The following is a 19,209-nucleotide window of genomic DNA, read 5'->3' on the forward strand; positions in this document are numbered from 1 at the left end:
GTCCTTATTCCACATGTATAAATAATACTTATGGAGATGTGTGTGCGTGTGTATGTGCACGTTTGGAGCAGCAAGGTGAATTCTGTGGTGGGAGCGGAGAGCTAGCCAGGCTGGCATTGTGCAGGTGTTGCATGGAGCAGGTGATGCTACGCGTGTTGCACTACTACCCTGCAGATTGTCTGTCGTTTTTCTATCACTGCAAGGTCAGATCCTTGTATGCTTTTCCCTCTGACCTGAGCTCGCCATGCCTCTTTGCCTGCTCCAACTTTGGATCGGGAACTCTTGGATTTGGAGACTGAACTTCATCCTCTGCTTTCAGCTCCTGTGGGTTCTTCCTGGGCATCAGTGCTCATCAGTGGTCCACTGGTTCATTGGATTCCATGCCTCAGCTTAGGGCTGGGAAGGGACTTGTATCAGCCAAAAATATGGTTCATCCAGCTCCTTACTGGCTTTGCCCACCTGCACAAAGGAATTGCCTTGAATCCATGACATTAAGAGTGTCATGCAGGGGTGATGTGGTCGCTGCTGATTGCTGGCCCCATCAGTGATTTGGAGAGAGGCTCTGGAGAGGCAAGTTGCTGGGATTGGACACACCAGCTTGGAACTGGGGAGCAGGTGCTGGAGCAGGAGTAGGAAGAGGAGGAGGAGTAGGCGGCCATAGAAACACACAGGTCAGCTTTGGGAAGCCGTTAGCGACTCTGGTGCACAAAGTGATCTCCTGATTCGGCACTTTCCCTGCCACTGAAATGAGAGGTCAGTGCTTTTCATTTCCAGCTTGCACGCAAGCCCCCCAGCTCCTGGGGTTAAAAATCTCCGTAATGACCTGTCAGAGAGCGGATTATTAGCTGTACAGAGCTGAGGATGCTGTGGGGAACAGATGGAAAATGGTCTGGCTGCGGCAGCCTGGCTGATGAAAGAATCCCTGGCATTTTTACAGTGTTTGCGTCTCTGGAAACGCACCGTGAAGCTGCTTTCCAGGCTCCTGCCTGCTGGGGTTTGAAGAAATTTGTGTGTGTGTGGCTTTTTTGGGTTGTTTTTTTCTTTCTTTCTCATTTCTCTTTAAGTCACCTGTTTTTGAAGTGTCACTTGTAAATAGTACCAGGAGCAGGCAGGCCTGGAGCTTGGTGGGGAAAGGGAGGACAGTGCTGCTGGAGAGGAGCCTTATCCAAATGGCTGGTCAAGGATTTAAGGATTCTGGAGAGCAGGTGGCCTTGCTGGGCGGTGCTGGGAAGAAGCTGTTACATGTGTTAATTATGTCTGTCAGGGTAATTGCCATGGCTCGGGTGCTGTGTCAGGTTGCATGTGGGTGTCTTTTTTGTTTCTCTCTTGGGGGCAAGGCTGGGAAGCAGGGAGGAAATACTTTGGGCTCACCGGGGTCAGCTGTGGCGTGGGCAGGTAGGGCTGAGCCCCCTCTTCCCACTTAAGAATGGCTACTTATACAATTGCATCTCCGTTTCCCATTGGAAGCTTATGGTGGCCAGAGGTGATGGTGGTAAACACTCCAAATCTGGGTACTGTGTTGCTCTGTCTAGAGGTGTGGGATGGGAACCCCTGTGCTTCCCACTGCAATTTGGATTGCTCTGACGCATCCCAAGTGTCACAGGCACTCTGAAGCTTGTGATTTATTTCCCACCAAGGCACTTGACTTCCCTGGTGAGCAGCTCTTGTCCCTCGCAGCGAGGCTGGTGTGGAGAGGAGCCCTCCCTCTGGGTGGCATTGGCAGGAGAGGAATCAATCCTCCCTCTCAGGGGCAGCGCTCGATAATTCAGAGGAAAATGGTGAGCGGGGAAATGTGTGAGTAATGTCTTGTTGGAGCCGAGAGCCGTGACCTGCCAGGGCTGGTATTGATCGAGGACTGGTGCCAGATGGCCGCTGCTGCGGGGGCGGCTGTGGAGCAGCCCCAGCCCAGGGGGTGGCAGAAGGATGCTGCGAGGGGGATTTGGGAGGTTGGGGGTTTCACTCTGCCCAGATCTCTCTTGCCTGCAGGTGTGCCTGCCCATGGCTCTTTGTGTGTAACCCTGTTCTCTTTGCTCTCCCTTCCAGCAGCGATGCCGTCACCTGGGCAGACCCGGACCACTGGAAGCCCCCTAAGGACATAGGTGACCCCCAGGGCGTAGAGGCAGGGAAGAGCCTTGAATCGTGAGGGGACGTTAACTCTAAGATGTCCTTGAGCAGCGGAGCTTCCGGAGGGAAAGGAATTGATGCAAACCCGGTTGAGACGTATGACAGTGGGGATGAGTGGGACATTGGTGTAGGGAATCTCATCATTGACCTAGACGCTGATTTGGAGAAGGATCAGCAGAAATTGGAAATGTCGGGCTCCAAGGAGGTGGGGCTCCCGGCACCCAACGCAGTGGCAACACTACCGGATAACATCAAGTTTGTGAGCCCAGTGCCAGGCCCGCAAGGCAAGGAGGGCAAATCAAAGTCAAAAAGGAGCAAGACTGGTAAGGACAGTGGGAAGCCAACCCCAGGGTCCTCCCTGTTCACTCCCAGTGAGGGAGCTGGTGGCAAGAAGGAGGTTCAAGGACGCTCTGGGGATGGTGCGAACTCGGGTGGTTTGGTGCCCGCCGTCACCCCGAAGAGCTCGGAGAAGTCAGCCAAGGCGTCTCGCAGTGTGGCTGGCTCCAAGAAGGAGAAAGAGGGAGGCTCATCCAAAAGCAAGAAGGAAAGGAGTGAGGGCGCGGGGACTGCGGCAGAGAAGGAGCCCAGCGTGCTGCAGCCCCTGGCCCTAGCAGTGAGGGTGGGACAGTATGACGGGGGCCAGGGGACAGAGCCTGCTGCTGCTGAGCAGCTTGGGAGTATAGCTATTGACACGGGAGCTGCGCTCAATCCCTTGGGAGTAAAGTCGGAGCTGGAGGATGGAGAAAGTGAGTGCCGGCAGCTGAAAAAGGTGAAGTCAGAGAAGGTAAGAAAGGTGTTGGGGCATGGGTGCCATTGCTGCTGCTCACATGGCATTGCTGTGACATGGTGTTGTGGGTGTCAAGGGGGTGGGACTGTGTGTCTTGTACTGCTGGGGCCAGCACTGACATGTGGCTGGTGCCTCCTGGTTTTGGTGTGAGTTTGGTTTGGCCGTGTGATGCGCTGGTGTCTGGACATGGCAGTGGAATGACACTGGCCAAGCTTGGCTTCTGGGAACCGTGCGTGAGCAAATCACCTGCAGATTGTGTTCTCTGTGCCATCCTGCTGAGATTTGGTTTTCTTCAGCACTTTGGCTGTGCAGAATAAGTCCAAGCCTCTTGGCCTCTGTCACTCTGAAGACAAGGTGATGTCCTGGTGCTTTGTCTGCAACATCTCCCAAGGGGACACAAAGAGTCTGTGCTGTGCTCTGTGTTCTGCTGGCTTCTCCTTGTGTGTCAAGGTTTCCTGCATCTCCCAGAGGAATGTATTTCTCTCCAGTTGCATCATGTGCAGAGAAGGATCCCTTAACATGTTAGTGGATGTGGCATCTGCATGGGCATGTGGGTGAGCACAAGGAGCAGGGCTGACAGGAGTCACCACCTCGTTCCCAGGTCTGCTGATGGTACATGGGCTCCCTGTCCCACTTGTGGTGGTGATCCAGGGCTTTTGGGAGCTGTGGGTAATGTTTGACGTGTCACTCCTCTACTAACACATGTCAGTGAAGCTGAGCTGGCCAAGCTGCTCTTCCAGGTCACCAGAGGCATGAGAAGCCCGGCCAATGGCAGATGGCCAATGGGGTGTGCGGTCGCCTGTCCACCTGGGTGGTGCTGGGCTCTGGGTAGCTACTATATGTCTAGACATGGCCATTTTTCAGGACTCTCTGCTGGTTTTTGAACAATCACAGTGGCTGATGTGATTTCTGATTCAGATGGGGAAGGCTTTAAGCGTGTGGAGGTCTATGCTTTCCTCCGTGCCAGCTGCACACGGGGTGTTGCTGGTGTGTGCCTGTGAAGCCATGTGTATGTCACACACAGGGTGAGCATCACAAGTGTGTGTGTTTGGGTCAGCTTGGCCCTATTGCCATCAACATGTGGCAGGACAGTGGCTGGGGAATATGAAAAGCATAATCACCATGTTTGCAGCCAGAGGTTCCCTGGGAGGATTTCTGCTTTGGCATGGGGATCACAATGTGGGCACTGGGATGGGTGAGGAGGGCACAGTGGTGTTCTGGGGCAGGTGATTGAAGCCTGTAAAAATCAGGAGGGGGGTGGAGACATCTTGTTCATTTGTCTGTTCTGGCAGTGGAACCAAAGTGAATGAAACCAGGAAGAGCAGCAGATGCTCTTTTGCATGATGGACTGGAATATTGCTGCTAAAAGCTGTGGATACTGGAAGTCCACCTATGAATTGGGGCACTTGAGTGGGTTGGTGGAGGAGAAACTCATCAGAGGGGTGTACAGGGCAATGTGTTTTGGCTTGGGAAAAGCATGAGGAGGACAGAAGCTTGGGAATTGGTTTGGGAAATACCTCAACATGCTTGGCTGTTATATTCCCTCATAGCCATCTGTGCTAGCTGCTGTGACAGCCAGCATTGGAGCCGGCTGGACCTTGGGTCATACCGTGCATGGCTTTACTGTATTATTACTATTAAAGATTTATTTCTTTCACTGATATAGCTGTAGAAACTCTTTGCAGTTGGAGATACCAATGTGATGTGTGGTGTTGGTGGACGAGAAGCTCCACACATCCTGGTCACGTGTGCTGGCATCTGGAAACCCCTCTGGGTCCTGGGCTTGTCCCCCCGTGTGGGCAGCAGGGGAGGTGGGGATTTTGCCCCTCTGCCCTGCTCAGGTGAGACTGCACCTGCAGAGCTGCCTCCAGCCATGGGATCCCAACATGAGAAGGACGCGGAACTGCTGGAGTGAATCCAGAGGAGGCCATGGAGATGCTCTGAGGGGCTCTGAGGGCTGGAGCCCCTCTGCTCTGGAGCCAGGCTGGAAGAGCTAAGGGTGTTCACATGGAGAAGAGAAGGCTCCAGTGAGACCTCAGAGCCCCTTCCAGTGCCTAAATGGTCTCCAGGAGAGCTGGAGAAGGTCTTTGATCAAGGACTGGCAGGACACAGGGAGTGGCTTCCCATTTGCAGAAGACAGGGTTAGATGGGATATTGGGAAGAAACACTTTCCTGTAGTGGTGAGGGTGGTGAGGCCCTGGCACAGGTTTCTCTTGAGAAGCTGTGGCTGCCCCATCCCTGGAAGTGTTCCAGGCCAGGTTGGACAGGGCTTGAAGCAGCCTGGTCTAGTGGGAGGTGTCCCTACCCATGGCAAGAGGTGGAAAAAGATGGGCATTAAGGTCACTTCTAACCCAAATAATTCTATCTTCTCCATGCTGACACCTGGTGAGGATGGTTCTGCCATTTTACTTGTCCAGATTCAAGCATAACCTCCTCACTAAAAGCTCAGGCTGGAGGGCTGATCCCTGTTTTGAGAAGGGATTTGATGTCTGGATCTGCAGGAACATGTGTCACTTAGGAGGAAGCATTGTCTGTGTTTCGTCAGCCTCCTGGGGGCAGATGGATAGCTTCCTTTGGGTCGGGAAAGCCGTGGGCGAGGAGAAGAAAGGTGTCTGCATGGTATGGGGTGGGAAGCAGTTTTGAGTCTTGAGGAAGAGACGGAGGCAGGCTGGGTAGATGCCTGGGCAGGGTGGAGGACCAATGGGATGCAATGGGGGATGTGGCCTTGGGCTTGTCCTGTCTCCTGAAAGCTGCAGCGATGTCCCAAAAACTGCATGTGGAGTCCAAAGGACAAGCCAAGAGCAGAGGTATGTGCTGGCTGTGGGAGGGAGGGCAGCTCCTCTAGGCAGTGCATCGAGAGGATTAAGGTGGCAGGTTCATTCTGGCCGGGGGACAAACCCTGCTTGGCAAGTGAGAAATTTGCTCAGACTGAAACAGGAACAGCCACAGCGTGACTCAGCCCAACCTTTGGTCTCCGTCAGCTTGTCCTTTGCTTAACCCTGTACTGCTCCCACTTCCGTTTCAGGCAGGGAAGCTGGTCTCCATCTGTGGATGAAGAAAGGGAGACTGTCTGTCCCTCCACTGCTGAAGCCTGGGGTGGGTGACCTCCCTGGAGGTCAGACAAAAGAGATGTGTGCTGAGCCAGTAGCTGCCAGCCAGGAGGCTCTGTTGTATCTCCATGGCTGGAATAACGAGCACTTTGGCAGGGAGTATTTTTCCTTGATGAGGTGCTTCAATGCTTCAGCCAGCTCTTGCCCCAACCAGCTCACCCCACTTGCCTCTACTTCTGCTTTTGTGTTCTTCCAATATCTTGCTGTAGGATTTGGCAGCCATTGAGTCCTTGTTTGGTGTAGGAAGGAGCTTTGCTTTGGGTTTTGCCAGACACTTTACCACATCAGCCGGTGCTCCATGGCTCTGTCCATAGGTGAGTTCACCCTTGCTCCCATGTCTGACACAGCAGTCATGGAGCCTATGGACATGGCCCTTGGGCTCCATTGGATGTGTTTTGCCAGTGTGACTCCATGGCTCTGGTTGCTGCTTCCTGGGGTGAAGCCTTCAGAGCTGAATATCCCAAACATCCTTTTTCTTGGTGTGGATATTGGCTGTGTCCTGGCTTGTACGTGCTCTCCTCAAACCTGAAGCTATCAGTGTGCTGGGGCACAGGTGGTAACTTCTCCAGGGATGGGGCTGATCTTGATGAAACCCACTGGTGATAGCCCTGCTGAGACTTTCCAGGGTCTCTGGGATGGGCTGAACACCTCGAGAAGGTTTGCCTCTGGATGTGGTCAGTGCCTGGGCAGGTCCTTGGAGCTCCAAAAAATATTTGGAGGGGCAGCAGTGGGAGCTTAAAATACTTGTAGTAGGGAGAGAAAAGAGCTTGTGCTGGTGGACTCATGAGCATGGTGACCAGTGGCTGGGTCAGTCCCTGGGTCACTGGGGATGACTGGAGCTGAGTTGGGATTTAGTTTGCTTTGTTTTGCTTTGCTTTGCGGGAACACTGGTGCTGGGAGGGAATGGCAGCTCTCAGTGAGCAGCCGAGCTCAGCAAAATGGCCGTGCACGGAGGAGCAGCGCTGATTTTGCCCCACCAGCCGCCGTCGCGTGGCCGAGCTGGCCTTGGGGCTGGTGGCCAAGCTGGCCCCTTCCTCACCAGCCTTGCACCCACCACACAGCCCACACCGGGCCCCTGCACCCGCTCCCAGCACTCTGGGGCATGCTGGCCCAGCCGGGGGATGTTGAGTATTAAACAAAAGAGCCTCCCAGCTCTTGGCTGCAGCTCCGGCTTTGTTTTGATTGAGAGGTTGTTCAGCAGGAGGAGGGAGGGTTTTTTTTTTTCCCTTCTCTTCTGACGAGCATCCAGATGTGATGCTGCTGCAGACAAGGGAAAGGCAAACAGAAGCCGATGGAGACTCGACTTTTCTGAAAATCCTCTCTGGGTCATGTGTGCTGCGGTTTTGGGCAGCCAGGAGGGTGGATTCATCCGTGTCCCCCTGCGGGAGAGAGGGTGGAAGCCACTGGTGCATTTTTTTTCTCCTGAATTTCTCCTTAGACACAATGTAGTGATGCCCTGTGTGTGCTCAGAGCAGACATCCCTGCTATGGTGACCTCATAGACAGGGGCTGTTGTAAGATGGGGGACACTGCAGTGTGTTCACACCAAAACTTGTGTGAAAATGCCCTTGCAGTTCTGTAGGAAGACAGCGTGGCAGCAAACGGAGTACTTGGGGTCAGGTGACAATGGAGGCAGTGGGATGGTGACACCACACCAGTGGCAGCTGCCAAAAAAGAAAATACACCCAAAAATACATCTATGCACTGTCCCTGCTGCTGCTGGCTTATCCAGCAGTTTGCAGGGTGGCTTTGGTGTCACCTTTGTGGACCTTCTTTCCCTAATCCAGGGATGCAGACCTGTGTGGTGCCTCCAGTGCTGGTCCTGCAGCCTCAGTGGAACCCCCAGGTGCCAGTTGTCCTGCACCATTAATCCTTTACCTGGAGTGAAAGCATGGTTGCCTTTTTTTAGCCATTTTTCCATTGTTGGGGGAAGGGATGAAACTTGGTTGTGCATGCAGCAGCAAGGATTGAGGTGAGGGATTCTTGTGTGACTCCAGCTCGAAGAGTTGAGATCTCCCAGTCCCTCTACTGGGTCCAAGCCCAACAGGAGATGGCTGCAGACACTCTTAGGAACATTTCTTGATGTGGGGGAGAACCAGGATGAGATGTTGGGGGTGGTCACAGCCTTCTGCTTTGAAGACATGCTTGGGATTTTGACTCGTGTGAGGTTCTTTGTCTTGGGGCCAGAGTTTCGACAGAGAAACTCCCAGTGGAGCTGTTTTGGTTAAAACAGTTGTTGCTTTTTCAGCCCCTCCAAAGCTGGCTTTGGAGCTGGTGTTCACCCTGTTCTTTGTTTTCCCCAGGGATTTTTAGGGCATGTGGGAAGCCCATTGCTTGGGTAGGGACCTGTTCATGCCCAAAACTCTGGGTAGAAGCTGATTCCCAGCCCTTGCTCTGCCGGGCTTGTTTCTTTCCAGGCAATGGCAGCCAGTGTGACATGGGCAGCTCAGGGAGGTGGCAGGGGTGTGCAGGCAGCTACCGGCTCTTGCCTGATCCTCTCGCCATGGTTCTTTTTCTCCAGCCGTGCTGGAATTGACTGCCTCCAGAGCTGCTGACAGAGCTGTGTTGGGAGTCCTTGGGAATGACACCACTCGTTTCCTTATTGTCCCCAGCTCCGCCGCCCAGAGCCTTCTGCTCTAGGAACAAGGCAAGAAGGGGGCACGCAGCCAACATGTGTCAAGAGCTACAAAGGAGGAAATTGGCCTCGTTCACTTCAAACCATGGGGTTACTGCTGGAGTTTTGGCTCCTGCTGAGAGGTTATTTATATGTGGGCTTTCTTTTATAACCACTGGATGTAGCAGGCTGGGAGTTCCAGCTGATCCTACCTCTGAAGGCTTTGCAGAGGGAAAATTGCATCTCTTTCTGGTTGCTTTCCCAGATGGCCATGTTAGGAAGGACTAAAAGGCTAAGTTAGCTTTGATGCCAGACCCATCAGCATTGCTGTATCGCAGTGAATTGGCTGTCATGCCGAAACATGGCTCAATCTCCACCAGAATGGGCAGCAGGACATGTGGCTCCCTGTCAAGGACATGGTGGTAGGAAATGGAGCAGTGCTGGGAAAGAAGAGAAAAAACCTCTCCGCTCCTGAAGCATGAGAGTGGAATGACACTGTGGTAAAGAAGGGGCTGATAGAGGGGGGACAGAGGTGGAACAGCCCCTTCTCAGCTTTCTTGGTGCAAGTGACCTGAAAATCTGCTTCCCCAGTGCTTTGATGAGAGATTTTGATGGGAAGGCTGGCGGGTGATTGATCCTGCTGACTCATGGACCTGATTCCTCCCTTGAGAGCGATGGCAACTGCTAGAGATGGGTCAGATTTTGAGGCTCTGGTAGACTCTGTGGTGTTTTTTTGCTTTGCTTCCAGGCTGGCGGTAGCTGCTCATTAGCCTAATGACCCCCAGTTACCCAGCACCATTTATCTGCCGAGGGAGATTTCTTTAAAGGAAGATTTGTGCCTCTGGAGCACTGTGCAACCCCAAAGGCTTCAAACCCCAGCGAGCTGCTCCTGCAGCCCTGCCAGGGAGCTGATGCAGGGGGAGTGTGCCAGGAATAACCCACTAATGAGCAAAGCTGCTTCTCCACCCGGCAGCCAGGGAGGCCACAGGAAAGGGCAGCAGAGCACAGGCTGCCTGCATTTCCCCTCCTATGCTTTTAAAGGCTGCTTGGTTGGGGATTCACTGCCTTTTCCCTGTTTGCTACAGGCACGACATCTTCTGTGCCACTGCTTTCACAGTGCTGCATTGCTCTGCTGCTACTCTTGAGGATGCTTTGAGCTGTAGCTGTGAAATCCATCTTTCCTGTGAATCCTTGTGTGCAGGCAACCCTGGAGATGTGTTGGGCAGGAGGGTACTTAAATCCCCAGAGCTGAAGTTGGGTAGGAGAAAAGGCAGTGGTGATTACTGTGGACTTTCTGGGGTGCTTTTGTGACATTCCTACCTCGTGGTGATCAGTGCCTGGAGCTTGAATGCTCATTGGGTGCAAGAGGAGCCACCCTAGGGCTCAGAGCTGTTGAGCAGCAGCTGGGAGAGCAGCCCAGGGCTGGGAAGCAACTGCCAGGCTCTGGAATGATTTAAAGCCACCAGCAGCCTGATGATATGTTGTATTCGGTGACAACATCTGCTCGAGATATTCCTGTCCCTGTTACTCATTCCTGCCCACGGACCAGCTCAGGGAACTGATCTGATGTAAATAAATGTGCTCAGGGTTTTCTGGGGTGAGCTCAGGTTGTGGGCTGACATGGATGGGTGAGCTAGGATGGATGGGGCATGGGCAGTGGTGATGGTACTGGGGCTGGAGATGGGGCATGGCAGTGATGGTGGCACCTGGGGCTGGAGATGGGGGTTTTGCTGGGGCCATGCTGTGGTGTAAAGGCTTTAGGGTCTCACTGGCCTCTCACAGGGCTCACAGTAGCTTTGGTGAGCTCTGCTCAACCCAGGAAAGCACATTGATGCCTGTGCTCCCCATCCCTCCTCCTCCTGTGCCCCCAGCCTTACCAGCTGAATGGTGTGAACTCCATCCCAGTTTTTTGTGGGCAGGATAAATCCCTTTGTAGGAAGATGCTACCATGGAGCTTTTGTACTGTGTGGTGATGGCATGTACTCACATCTGCTGACTTTTCCCCTATCCTTGACACTGAAGTGGCTTTAAAACTTGGTATCTAGATTTACTTTAAAATACTGTCTGGCCCTCGTTCACTTGGGATGTCTTAGAATGTGCTGTGATGAATAGTGCAGAGAGCGTGCCTGCTCTGCAGGCCTGAGCTGGAATTCTGGTTGGGATGTGGATGTGGAGGTCACCATGTTTTGGTGAGGGGATGGGATGTGATAAAGCTCAAAAGTGAATTTTGTCTGGTGCTGAGGGAGTAAGAGAACCCTCTGGGCTGCCCTCCCTTCCTGCAAATGCTGGAGCCCGTGTGTCTCAGTTTCTCTTGTCCTCTGCATGGATTGGCTGCTCCTCTTAGGCTTGAGCATGGGGTTTGCTGGGGGGAGCACGAGGGTGCTCTGGGTAGAGAAGGCACCATTGCAGCTACAAATCCTGTGTTTGTCTGTGGTTTTGGTTTTTTTCCCAAGGCAGAAAGTAATTTCCTTCTGGGAGTCTCGCTCACTCACTCCCCCAGTTAGCCACAGAAATGCAGTGTTGTGATATTTCCCCCAGGTACAAGGCAAATGAACGCTGATCCCAGACTCCCCCCGCTCACCCTCTCATCCCTCTCTCCACTCTTTGGGGTGCAGGTACACTGCCTCTCACACTGGGAATGGCCCTCTCATGTGGTTAACAGATGGCTGTGGCATGTTCTGGAGTCAACTGCATGCCATATGGCTGGTGGTCACCATCCTCGGATCAGCCCTCAGAAGAAGGACCCTGGAGCTGGGTTTTGGCCCTGTGTTCAAGCCTGACCTGAGGAGGGAGAGCTGCAGCCACCCGGTGGGTCATCTGTGGATGGTTGCAAGTGGAGTCTTGGGGTTTGTTGTCTGAAAAGGAAGGCCATCCCAAAAATCACTGGTACCAGTGCAGCTGGGATTCTCCATCATTGTTGCGGTGCAGAGGGAAGGCTGTGATGTCCATGTGGTCCCAGACCAGACATGGTGCACGCTGAGAGCCATGGCTGCTGTGACTACACCAACTCCAAGCAAGTATTTCCAGCTGGTGCTGCCCTGCCAGCTTGGGATCCTGACCCGCCTTCCCTGGTGGGACACCAAGCCTGCACTTCTGTGTCCCTCTGACCCACCGTGGTGTAAAGAATGGATGCCCCTTTGCAAGGAGAAGGGAACAAAGAAAGGGTTCAGTGAAAGGGTGGTGAGGCATTGGAACAGGCTGTCCAAGGAAGTGGTGGAATCACCATCCCTGGAAGTGTTCACAAAGTGTGTGGATGTGGCACTTGGGGTTTGGTGGTGAACATGGTGGCACTGGGTTAGTGACTGGACTAGAGATCCAGCCACTGGAGGTCTTCAGACTTTATGAATCTATGAAAGCTGGAGTCAAATTCTGGGAATCAAATGGCTAAGAGAGGCTTGGAGGAACAGAAGAGCACTGGGTCTGGGCTCTATGTGTTCAGAGGCCAGGGACAATTGTTTTCCAAGGCTGAAAGGGGAGGATGGCTGGGCTCCAGGCAGCTCTTGGAGGTGGTGACAGAGTCATCAAGCAGAGATGTCCTGTGCTGGCAAAGCCTCTCCTGCCCAAGCGGGACCAGTGGATCTATGGGGTGCTTTGTACACAGAGCAAGGTCTCAGGGTTTCCAGGGCTGTTTGCTGTTTCGTGGCTTGGAGGGGAGGAAGGTGACTGTGTCTATGTATCATGAACCTGGTTTGCTGACAGGAAGGTTTCTTTCTTTGCTCAGCATTAACATTTCAAGGTGCAGGAACTCTTTGGGCATTTAGTGTTTTATGGTCTCACAGGCTGGCTATTAATGCTTTTCTTTGGGGGTAGGGTGAGGGAACTGGAGGGGCTGAGTGGTGAATGGCCCTTTGAAGGAAGCCAGCCTTTTGATCAAACCCTATGGCCATGGGCAGAGCTGCCCAACCTGGGGAAAGAGTTGAAGGCCCTTGGTAGTGGGGAGAGCAGGTGGTTTAGCTCTTGGACTGGATCTGGATCTTGCATACAAAAAGCCAAGGCTGCATGTGAAACCATGCCCAAACATGACCAAATATGCCATGGCTTTGCCAGATCACTGCCTGGCTTGTGGAAGAGCCAGGTCCCAGGAAAAGGCCCTGCTCTAGAGGGGCTCACAACCTGTGTTCCCCACCCTGCTGCTTCCTCCAGTCCAAGAAAAGAGGAGCTGTTGGTGTTCCCTGTGATAGATACCTCAACAGTAGCTTAGACCAGTGTCTGTCCTGTCCATGTGGTCTCTCAGTAGGGTCTTCCTGTTCCCCCAAGGACCATGAGGAGGTTCATGGCATTAAAAAATGGAAGTGTTGGGATTTTCAGGCTGTGTACTGATCAGTAAAGGCTTGGTCCTGGAAGAAGCAGCTCCCTCTGTGGGGCCCTGCAAAGGAGGAAGACACAGCAGAGAGGGCAGCAACATACATGCTTCTGGTTTTTCTTGTGAACAGAGGCTGTTTTGGGGTTCCCTTGCACCACCCCTGTACTCTCAGTGTGCTTGAGCCCCAGGACTAAATGCATCTGCCTTCTGACAGGGAAGGGGCTCTGCTCAGCTCTTGGCTGGGAGGACAGGAGCCATCTTCATGGTGACCTGATGGCCTCCAGCCTTCGGCCACAGGAACGAGTGACTAGACTTGCAGGTGCCTATTTCTGGGCAAGAAACCAATGATCCTCCAGGCCACCAAAGCAGACAGATTTTTCTGGGCAAAGAGGGGATCCAGTTTGGTGCAGATCTCAAGCCGGTAGCACAAGGAGCCTGTGATGAGATGTTATCTTCTCTTTTGGAGTCACCATCACGAACCAGAGCATGTCGAGTAGGGGTGAGAGCCTGGAGTAAATTGGATGTTTTTGGCCATGGAGATGCGTTACAGTGCAGTGCTTTACTGCTTACCACTACTTCCAGTGTTGTGTGTTGCCCAAAAGCCTTTGGGAATGTTCCTTCCTGGTTGACCTGTTTCAAACATGATGCTGAAGCAGCACCCAGTGAGGTGCCTCAGCAGCCCCTGTCAGCTGAGCATTCCCAGCCTCCTGCCAATGAATGAGGCCATTAAAACCCAGTCTCCTCTGGGAGCTGATGGTCTGATATGGGAGATGGAAGGAGCATTGCTTTCAATTTCCTATTGATCCTAATGAGCCAATGTGGGAGACTCAGATGGCTTGGCTGTGTTGGGGGCTGTTAGCTCCAGCACTCAGAGCTGCTCTCAGGTCTGCTTTGCTTCGCAGTTCTAGGAAATGGAATAAAGAGAAAACCACTTAGGAGGATTTTAATCAGAACTTGGCAGAAGAACTTAAGGAAACCCAAAAAAATCTTCTGACAACCGCACTTGACGCTGAGATTGCCAATGAATGGGAAGGGCAAATACAGGGTCTTGGCTCAGGTGGGTTGGGTTTCTTCTGGCTCGTTTAATAGGATGCCATTAGCATTCCTGCCCTCCCTGGCTGGGAGGGGAGGAGAAAAATAAACCTTCTTCAATATGCTGGAGACTTGTCAGCTGGAAATAAGGCTGAGTCCTTTGGGAGTGGATGATGAAAGTCATCCCAGACCTGCTGGAGATGGCCAGCATGGTTCAGGAGGAGGAGTTGGTGCAATTTTTACTAATAGTGGCCTTGGAGTTTGAGAGAGTTTTGTGGTATGGTTGGATTTCTTCAAGAGGTTGATCTTGGCAGGCTGAAGAGGTGGGTCTGTGTGAACCTCATGAAGTTCAGCAAGGCCAAGTACAAGGTCCTGGCTCTGGGCTGGTACCATCCCTAGCACAAAAACAGGCTGAGTGGAGAATAGATTGGGCACAGCCCTGGGGGAAGGGTCTGGGGATACTGGTGGGTGACAAATTGGATGTGACCTGGCAGTGTCTGCTTGTAGCCTAGAAAGCCAACCTGGGCTGCATCCAGAGGAGTGTATCTGGCAAGTGGAGGGAAGGAGGCTCTGCCCCGCTCAGGTGATGCCCCACCTGCAGAGGTGCCTTCAGTCTGGAGGTCCAACATCAGAAGCTGCTGGAGTGAGTCCAGAGAATGCTGTGGAGATGCTCTGAGAGCTGGAGCTCTGCTCTGGAGCCAGGCTGGGAGACTGGGGGTATTCACCTGAAGAAGAGAAGGCTCCAGGGAGACTTCAGAGCCCCTTCGACTGATTAAAGGGCTCCAAGAGAGTTGGAGAAGGACTTTGGACAAGGGCCTGGAGTGGGAGGACAAGGAGAGATGGCTTCCCCCTACCAGAGGGCAGGGTTAGATGGGATATTGGGAAGAAATTGTTTCCTGTGAAGGTGGTGAGGCCCTGGCACAGGTTTCCTAGAGAAGATGTGGCTGCATTGTCCCTGGACATGTTCCAGGACAGGTTGGATGGGGGTTGGAGCAACCTGGTCGAGTGGAAGGTGTCCCTACCCATGGCAGGGGATTGGAAAGAGATGAGTTTGAAGATCCTTTCTAACCCAAACTGGTTTGTGATTCAAGTGGTGCTGAACTGTTGCTGGTGAGTGCTGTTGGGAGTGAGAAATTTGCTATGAGGTTCAAAGCTCTTGTGGATGATGTCCGGTTTCAAACTAAGACATCTGAGGAGTGGACAAACCTGTTGCTGTGATGGGAGATTTCATCAGCTCTCCAGATCATCACTTAGAGCTGATGGCAAGTTTCCCATAACATCTTCCTAGCCCAAGTTTCTTGTCTCAATTGTAACTCCTTTGGTAAATTGTTATTTTGGAATATTTGATTAAAAATCCATGGAGTGGTATGAGTACCTTGACCATTTAGGGGCAGGAGAGTTGCAAGAGCAGTTCTTGCATGTGTGTCCTGCAGCTGGGTAACCCAAACCAGCTTTTGTTTTCTGATTCCTGGGGAGGGGAGTGTGTAGTTCTGGTTTATAAGTGTGGGCCTGGCAGAAACCAGAAATTGCTGAGCAGAACCCCCCCCAAGTTGTGTTTATTAGTAAAGGGCTTTCCAAGACTGCATTGTACCACTGCTTTTTGTTTTATTGATATTCCAGCATCTGGACTGTTTTCCTAAATGTGCTTTCATCCAAGGAGAGATTAAGGGAGTGAGAACTGTTCTGATAAAGCTGCCAAAAATAATCTTTGCTTGAGACTAAGTACCGCTCTTGGGACTTTGTCTTGTAAAACAATTTGTGGGTGAGCATGAAGAACCATCCTAGGAAGCCCCAAATGCTCCAGATTGTTGTTCCTGCTGGGGGGTTAGAGGACGATAAATTTTCCACAAGAGTGTTTGAATTTGTCACGTGCTGCCTGAGGTGATCTAATAGCAGTCAGGGAAGTTTTGGGAGTTTGTGGCTGAGTGAATCCCTGAGAGGAGAGATCTGCATGCAGTGTGGTTGGATTGATGGGAACACTGCTGATGCACACATCCATCTTCCTCACACCCCACAATGGATTGCTCATGGATGGGTTGTCACAGGAGCTGATGTAATGAGGATGATAACTGGCGTAACTTTAGGTGTTGAGGATGTGATGGTAGCAGTGTGATGCACATAATCCGTGAGGTTTTGTATGAAGATCCATCTGAAAGTAGGTTGGTGCCGCATTGGAGTAGTTTGGCTCTCAGCACCTGCTGAGATGCCAAGCTCAGCAGAGCACAGCAGCTGTAATGCTGCCCCCTTTGTCATTCTCCTTCTGGCAGTGTTTTTCCTAAAAATCACATGTCCTTATGCTGTGACTTTGTTTGACAACTTGTGCAGTGACAGGGAGCTGAACTTCTTCCTTGATGAGATATGTAGGTATATGTGGCATGTGTTCTCCAAACTTGCATGGCCTTGAAGGATGGTTTGGATGCCATCTGCTTCCTAAAGGGCAGAGTTAGAGCTGCTGGAGGAAGCTTAACACACTTCTATGGGCTGTATGTTGCCCCGTGGCTCTCCTAAAGGACCTGAGATTGGCTGCTCTGGGTCAGTTCAGTTAATTCACAATCAGCAAGGCACTATTAAAAGCACGCTCATAGGAGAACTTTCTTTGAGGCTCTTGGCTAGTGGCTTGGGTATCCCACCTGGGAATCACACCATGGCTTGTGAGCAGGTGATGGAAGTCATGACCCATTGAATATCCCGAGTCGGAAGTAACCCACAAGGATCATCAAGTCCAACTCCTAGTAGGCTTGACTCCATAAATAGTTATGTTATTAACTTGGAGGAGATAGTGTTGGTGGGACAGAGTGTTCCTACTCAGGGATTTCTCTTGGCTTTAGAAACAGGAACTCTGGAAAGCACTATCAGAAAGCATCATCAAAATCACCCTTGGTGTCTCTGCCTGCAGAGCTACTAAAATTCCCAGGATGGCTGAACACATCAGTGCTGGCTGGGAGCCATTCGGGCTCCTGCCTGGGGTCATGGTGCAGGATGGGTGTTCTGGCTCTGGAGACTCACTGAAGGGTTCCAGCTGGCTTGTGACCCAATGAGGCCGAAAGTAGCCGCTCTTCCATCTGGGCCAAGAATTTGTAAGGGTTTAATCACTGTCCTGGCACTGGGCTGGCACACTCTTCCAGTGTCAGATTTACTGCTGTTGGCTCCCGAATGCCCAGTGCAGCTTGCTTTTATGGAACCCTGCTTGCTTTTATGGGACCAAAATTAACATCTCAGCATAGTTAGACTTTTTTAGTATAATTTGAATGTCCGACACTGCAGTCTTCAGCTGGTTTCTTATGGTGAAGTGATTGTACTGTGCGTGCTTTTGAGTGAAGTGTGACCAATTTGGTGAAAGTTTTGGTCTTCTCCTTTACTTAATCTTCTCTGCACAAGGGAAAGGAGTCTTTTATCTGGGTGTATTTTCTGTGGCCAGGGCTCCACGTTCCTTCCTGAGCCATGTGTAGCCTGGTAGTGTTTTAGTGGGAAGAAACTAATGGCTGAAGCAGCTGCTTGGGCTTCACCCTGCAGAGGAGATGGTGTGGGGGGACTGGGGATGGAGAGGGGTACTGCACTGGGCTTGAGGCTTGATCCAGAGTTTCATCCCTGAATCACTGCAGGATGAAACCCTGCCCATGGCAGGGGTTTGGAGCTGGATGAACTTTAAGGTCCCCTCCAACCCAAACTTTTTTGTGGTTCTGTAAGCTGAGTTTGACTCTGGCAGCTGATAATTTAAGATCAGTGATGCCCTTCTCTGTAGGTGTTTGCCCCAGCATTGCCTGTCTTCTTGTTGCTGACAGCTTCAGTGCCTCTGCCATTCCTTGCCGTTGTCCTGGTCGAGAAGCAAGAAAGCTGGAGGAGCCAGGTGTAGTTCCATCTTAGTGTTTCATAGACTCACAGGCTGGTTTGGGTTGGAAGGGTCTTTTAAACTCACCTCATCATCTTACCATTGTCCTAAACCACTTTCAGCCCAGCCAGATTTTAGGACCAAGCTCTCTGGATACAGCTGGTATTTGGTGATGATCTCTTGGAAGATGGGAGATCTCAACAGAGAGCTTCCTCACAGGTTTGTTTTCAGCTTAAACGTGGGCACAGGAACCTTTCTGCCTCCTTGTGCAGTCATTGGAGCTTTGCTGCTCCCCCAGGAGGTGTCCTGCCTGCTCCTGGCCACCCCTTCCCACATCGACGCTCAAGGGTTTGTGCAACCATGTGGGGAATTGGGTCAGGGACATGATCCAATTAAAAGCTGTGCTGAATGACATCGAAAGCAGGTTTTAACCAAGCAGTTTCCTGATAGTCCACAAATGCCTGTTGTTAGGAAAAGAGGGCTTTGGACCACAGCAGAAATAAACAGGAATAAATGGGTGGATTGTGGTGGGATGGTTTCTTCTGGTGGTGGTGCTTGTCCATGAAGGCTTGCTGTGTTGGTAGGCAACTGTAGGGACAACAAACCCGACTCCCACTTGGGTTCTGGCTGGTGTGTCTTTGTTTTCTTCCCAGGGAGCCCAGTCTCACTCCCTTGTGTCTGTTTGTGGCTACTGTCTCTCATGGAAAGCCTCTCATGAGATGTTTCTCAGGCTCCTTCTCTTCAAGGGTGCAGCCAAGGGCTGTGGTCACGGGGGAAGACTGGAATTGCAGTGCACCCATGCCCATCCTCACTGCCTGGGGCGAAGGGGGGTTGCCTTCAGTAATCCTGACTAATCCTTTAATCTGTATCAACACTGATAGGTATTAAAGCAGCAGATAAGGTTCAGACCATGGCTTGGAGCTCAGCGATATCCCCACCCTCTTCCAGCTAAATCTGGGCTGATTGTGCTTTCTCTTAAGGGGACCGTGCTTGTTTGCCGAGCAGCTGCACTGGGTTGAGAGGGTGGATTAACTGTTCACATCTGGAACATGCCCTTGTTGCTGGGCTCCAGCTTGCCAGACAAGTCCATTGATCTGTCTATGTGTGTTCCTGGTAACCAGCATCCTGTGCTTTCTGGAGCAAACCCCTCCAGGTTCATGTTCCTCTGGCAGTCAGCAGCAGATCTGTAGCCTCCTGCTTTTTATCTGTGTTATTCACCTGGATATAAGCCTGATTCAGTTATAGACACTTCACGGAGCTCTTAAGCAAGAGCACAAAGCTTTCCAGTGCTGTGGATCTGCACTTCATTGCTGCCTGCTGCTCACAGCAGGATTTCCCTCCTCCCCCACCTCCAGAGGAGGACTCCCACCACCACGTCCTTCTCCTCCAGGCCTTCTGCACTCTCTTGTTT

At 52.0% G+C, this 19,209-nt stretch overlaps 1 protein-coding gene across 9 annotated transcripts in view; it reads left to right on the top strand.

The window, feature by feature from the left end:
* Positions 1-19,209, top strand: part of ZNF609 (zinc finger protein 609) — a 72,858-nt gene that overhangs the window by 11,627 nt on the left and 42,022 nt on the right. For 6 of the 9 annotated variants that reach the window (XM_053988338.1, XM_053988336.1, XM_053988337.1 and 3 more), the window contains exon 2: positions 2,044-2,908. In XM_053988338.1, coding sequence (XP_053844313.1) covers positions 2,162-2,908 — 747 coding nt within the window. In that variant the 5' untranslated portion in view covers positions 2,044-2,161. The remainder of the gene's footprint in view (positions 1-2,043; positions 2,909-19,209) is intronic. The other 3 variants (XM_053988333.1, XM_053988335.1, XM_053988334.1) reach the window with 1 other exon arrangement.

Source organism: Vidua macroura, chromosome 12 (genome assembly GCF_024509145.1).
Source record: "Vidua macroura isolate BioBank_ID:100142 chromosome 12, ASM2450914v1, whole genome shotgun sequence".
Taxonomy (NCBI): domain Eukaryota; kingdom Metazoa; phylum Chordata; class Aves; order Passeriformes; family Viduidae; genus Vidua; species Vidua macroura.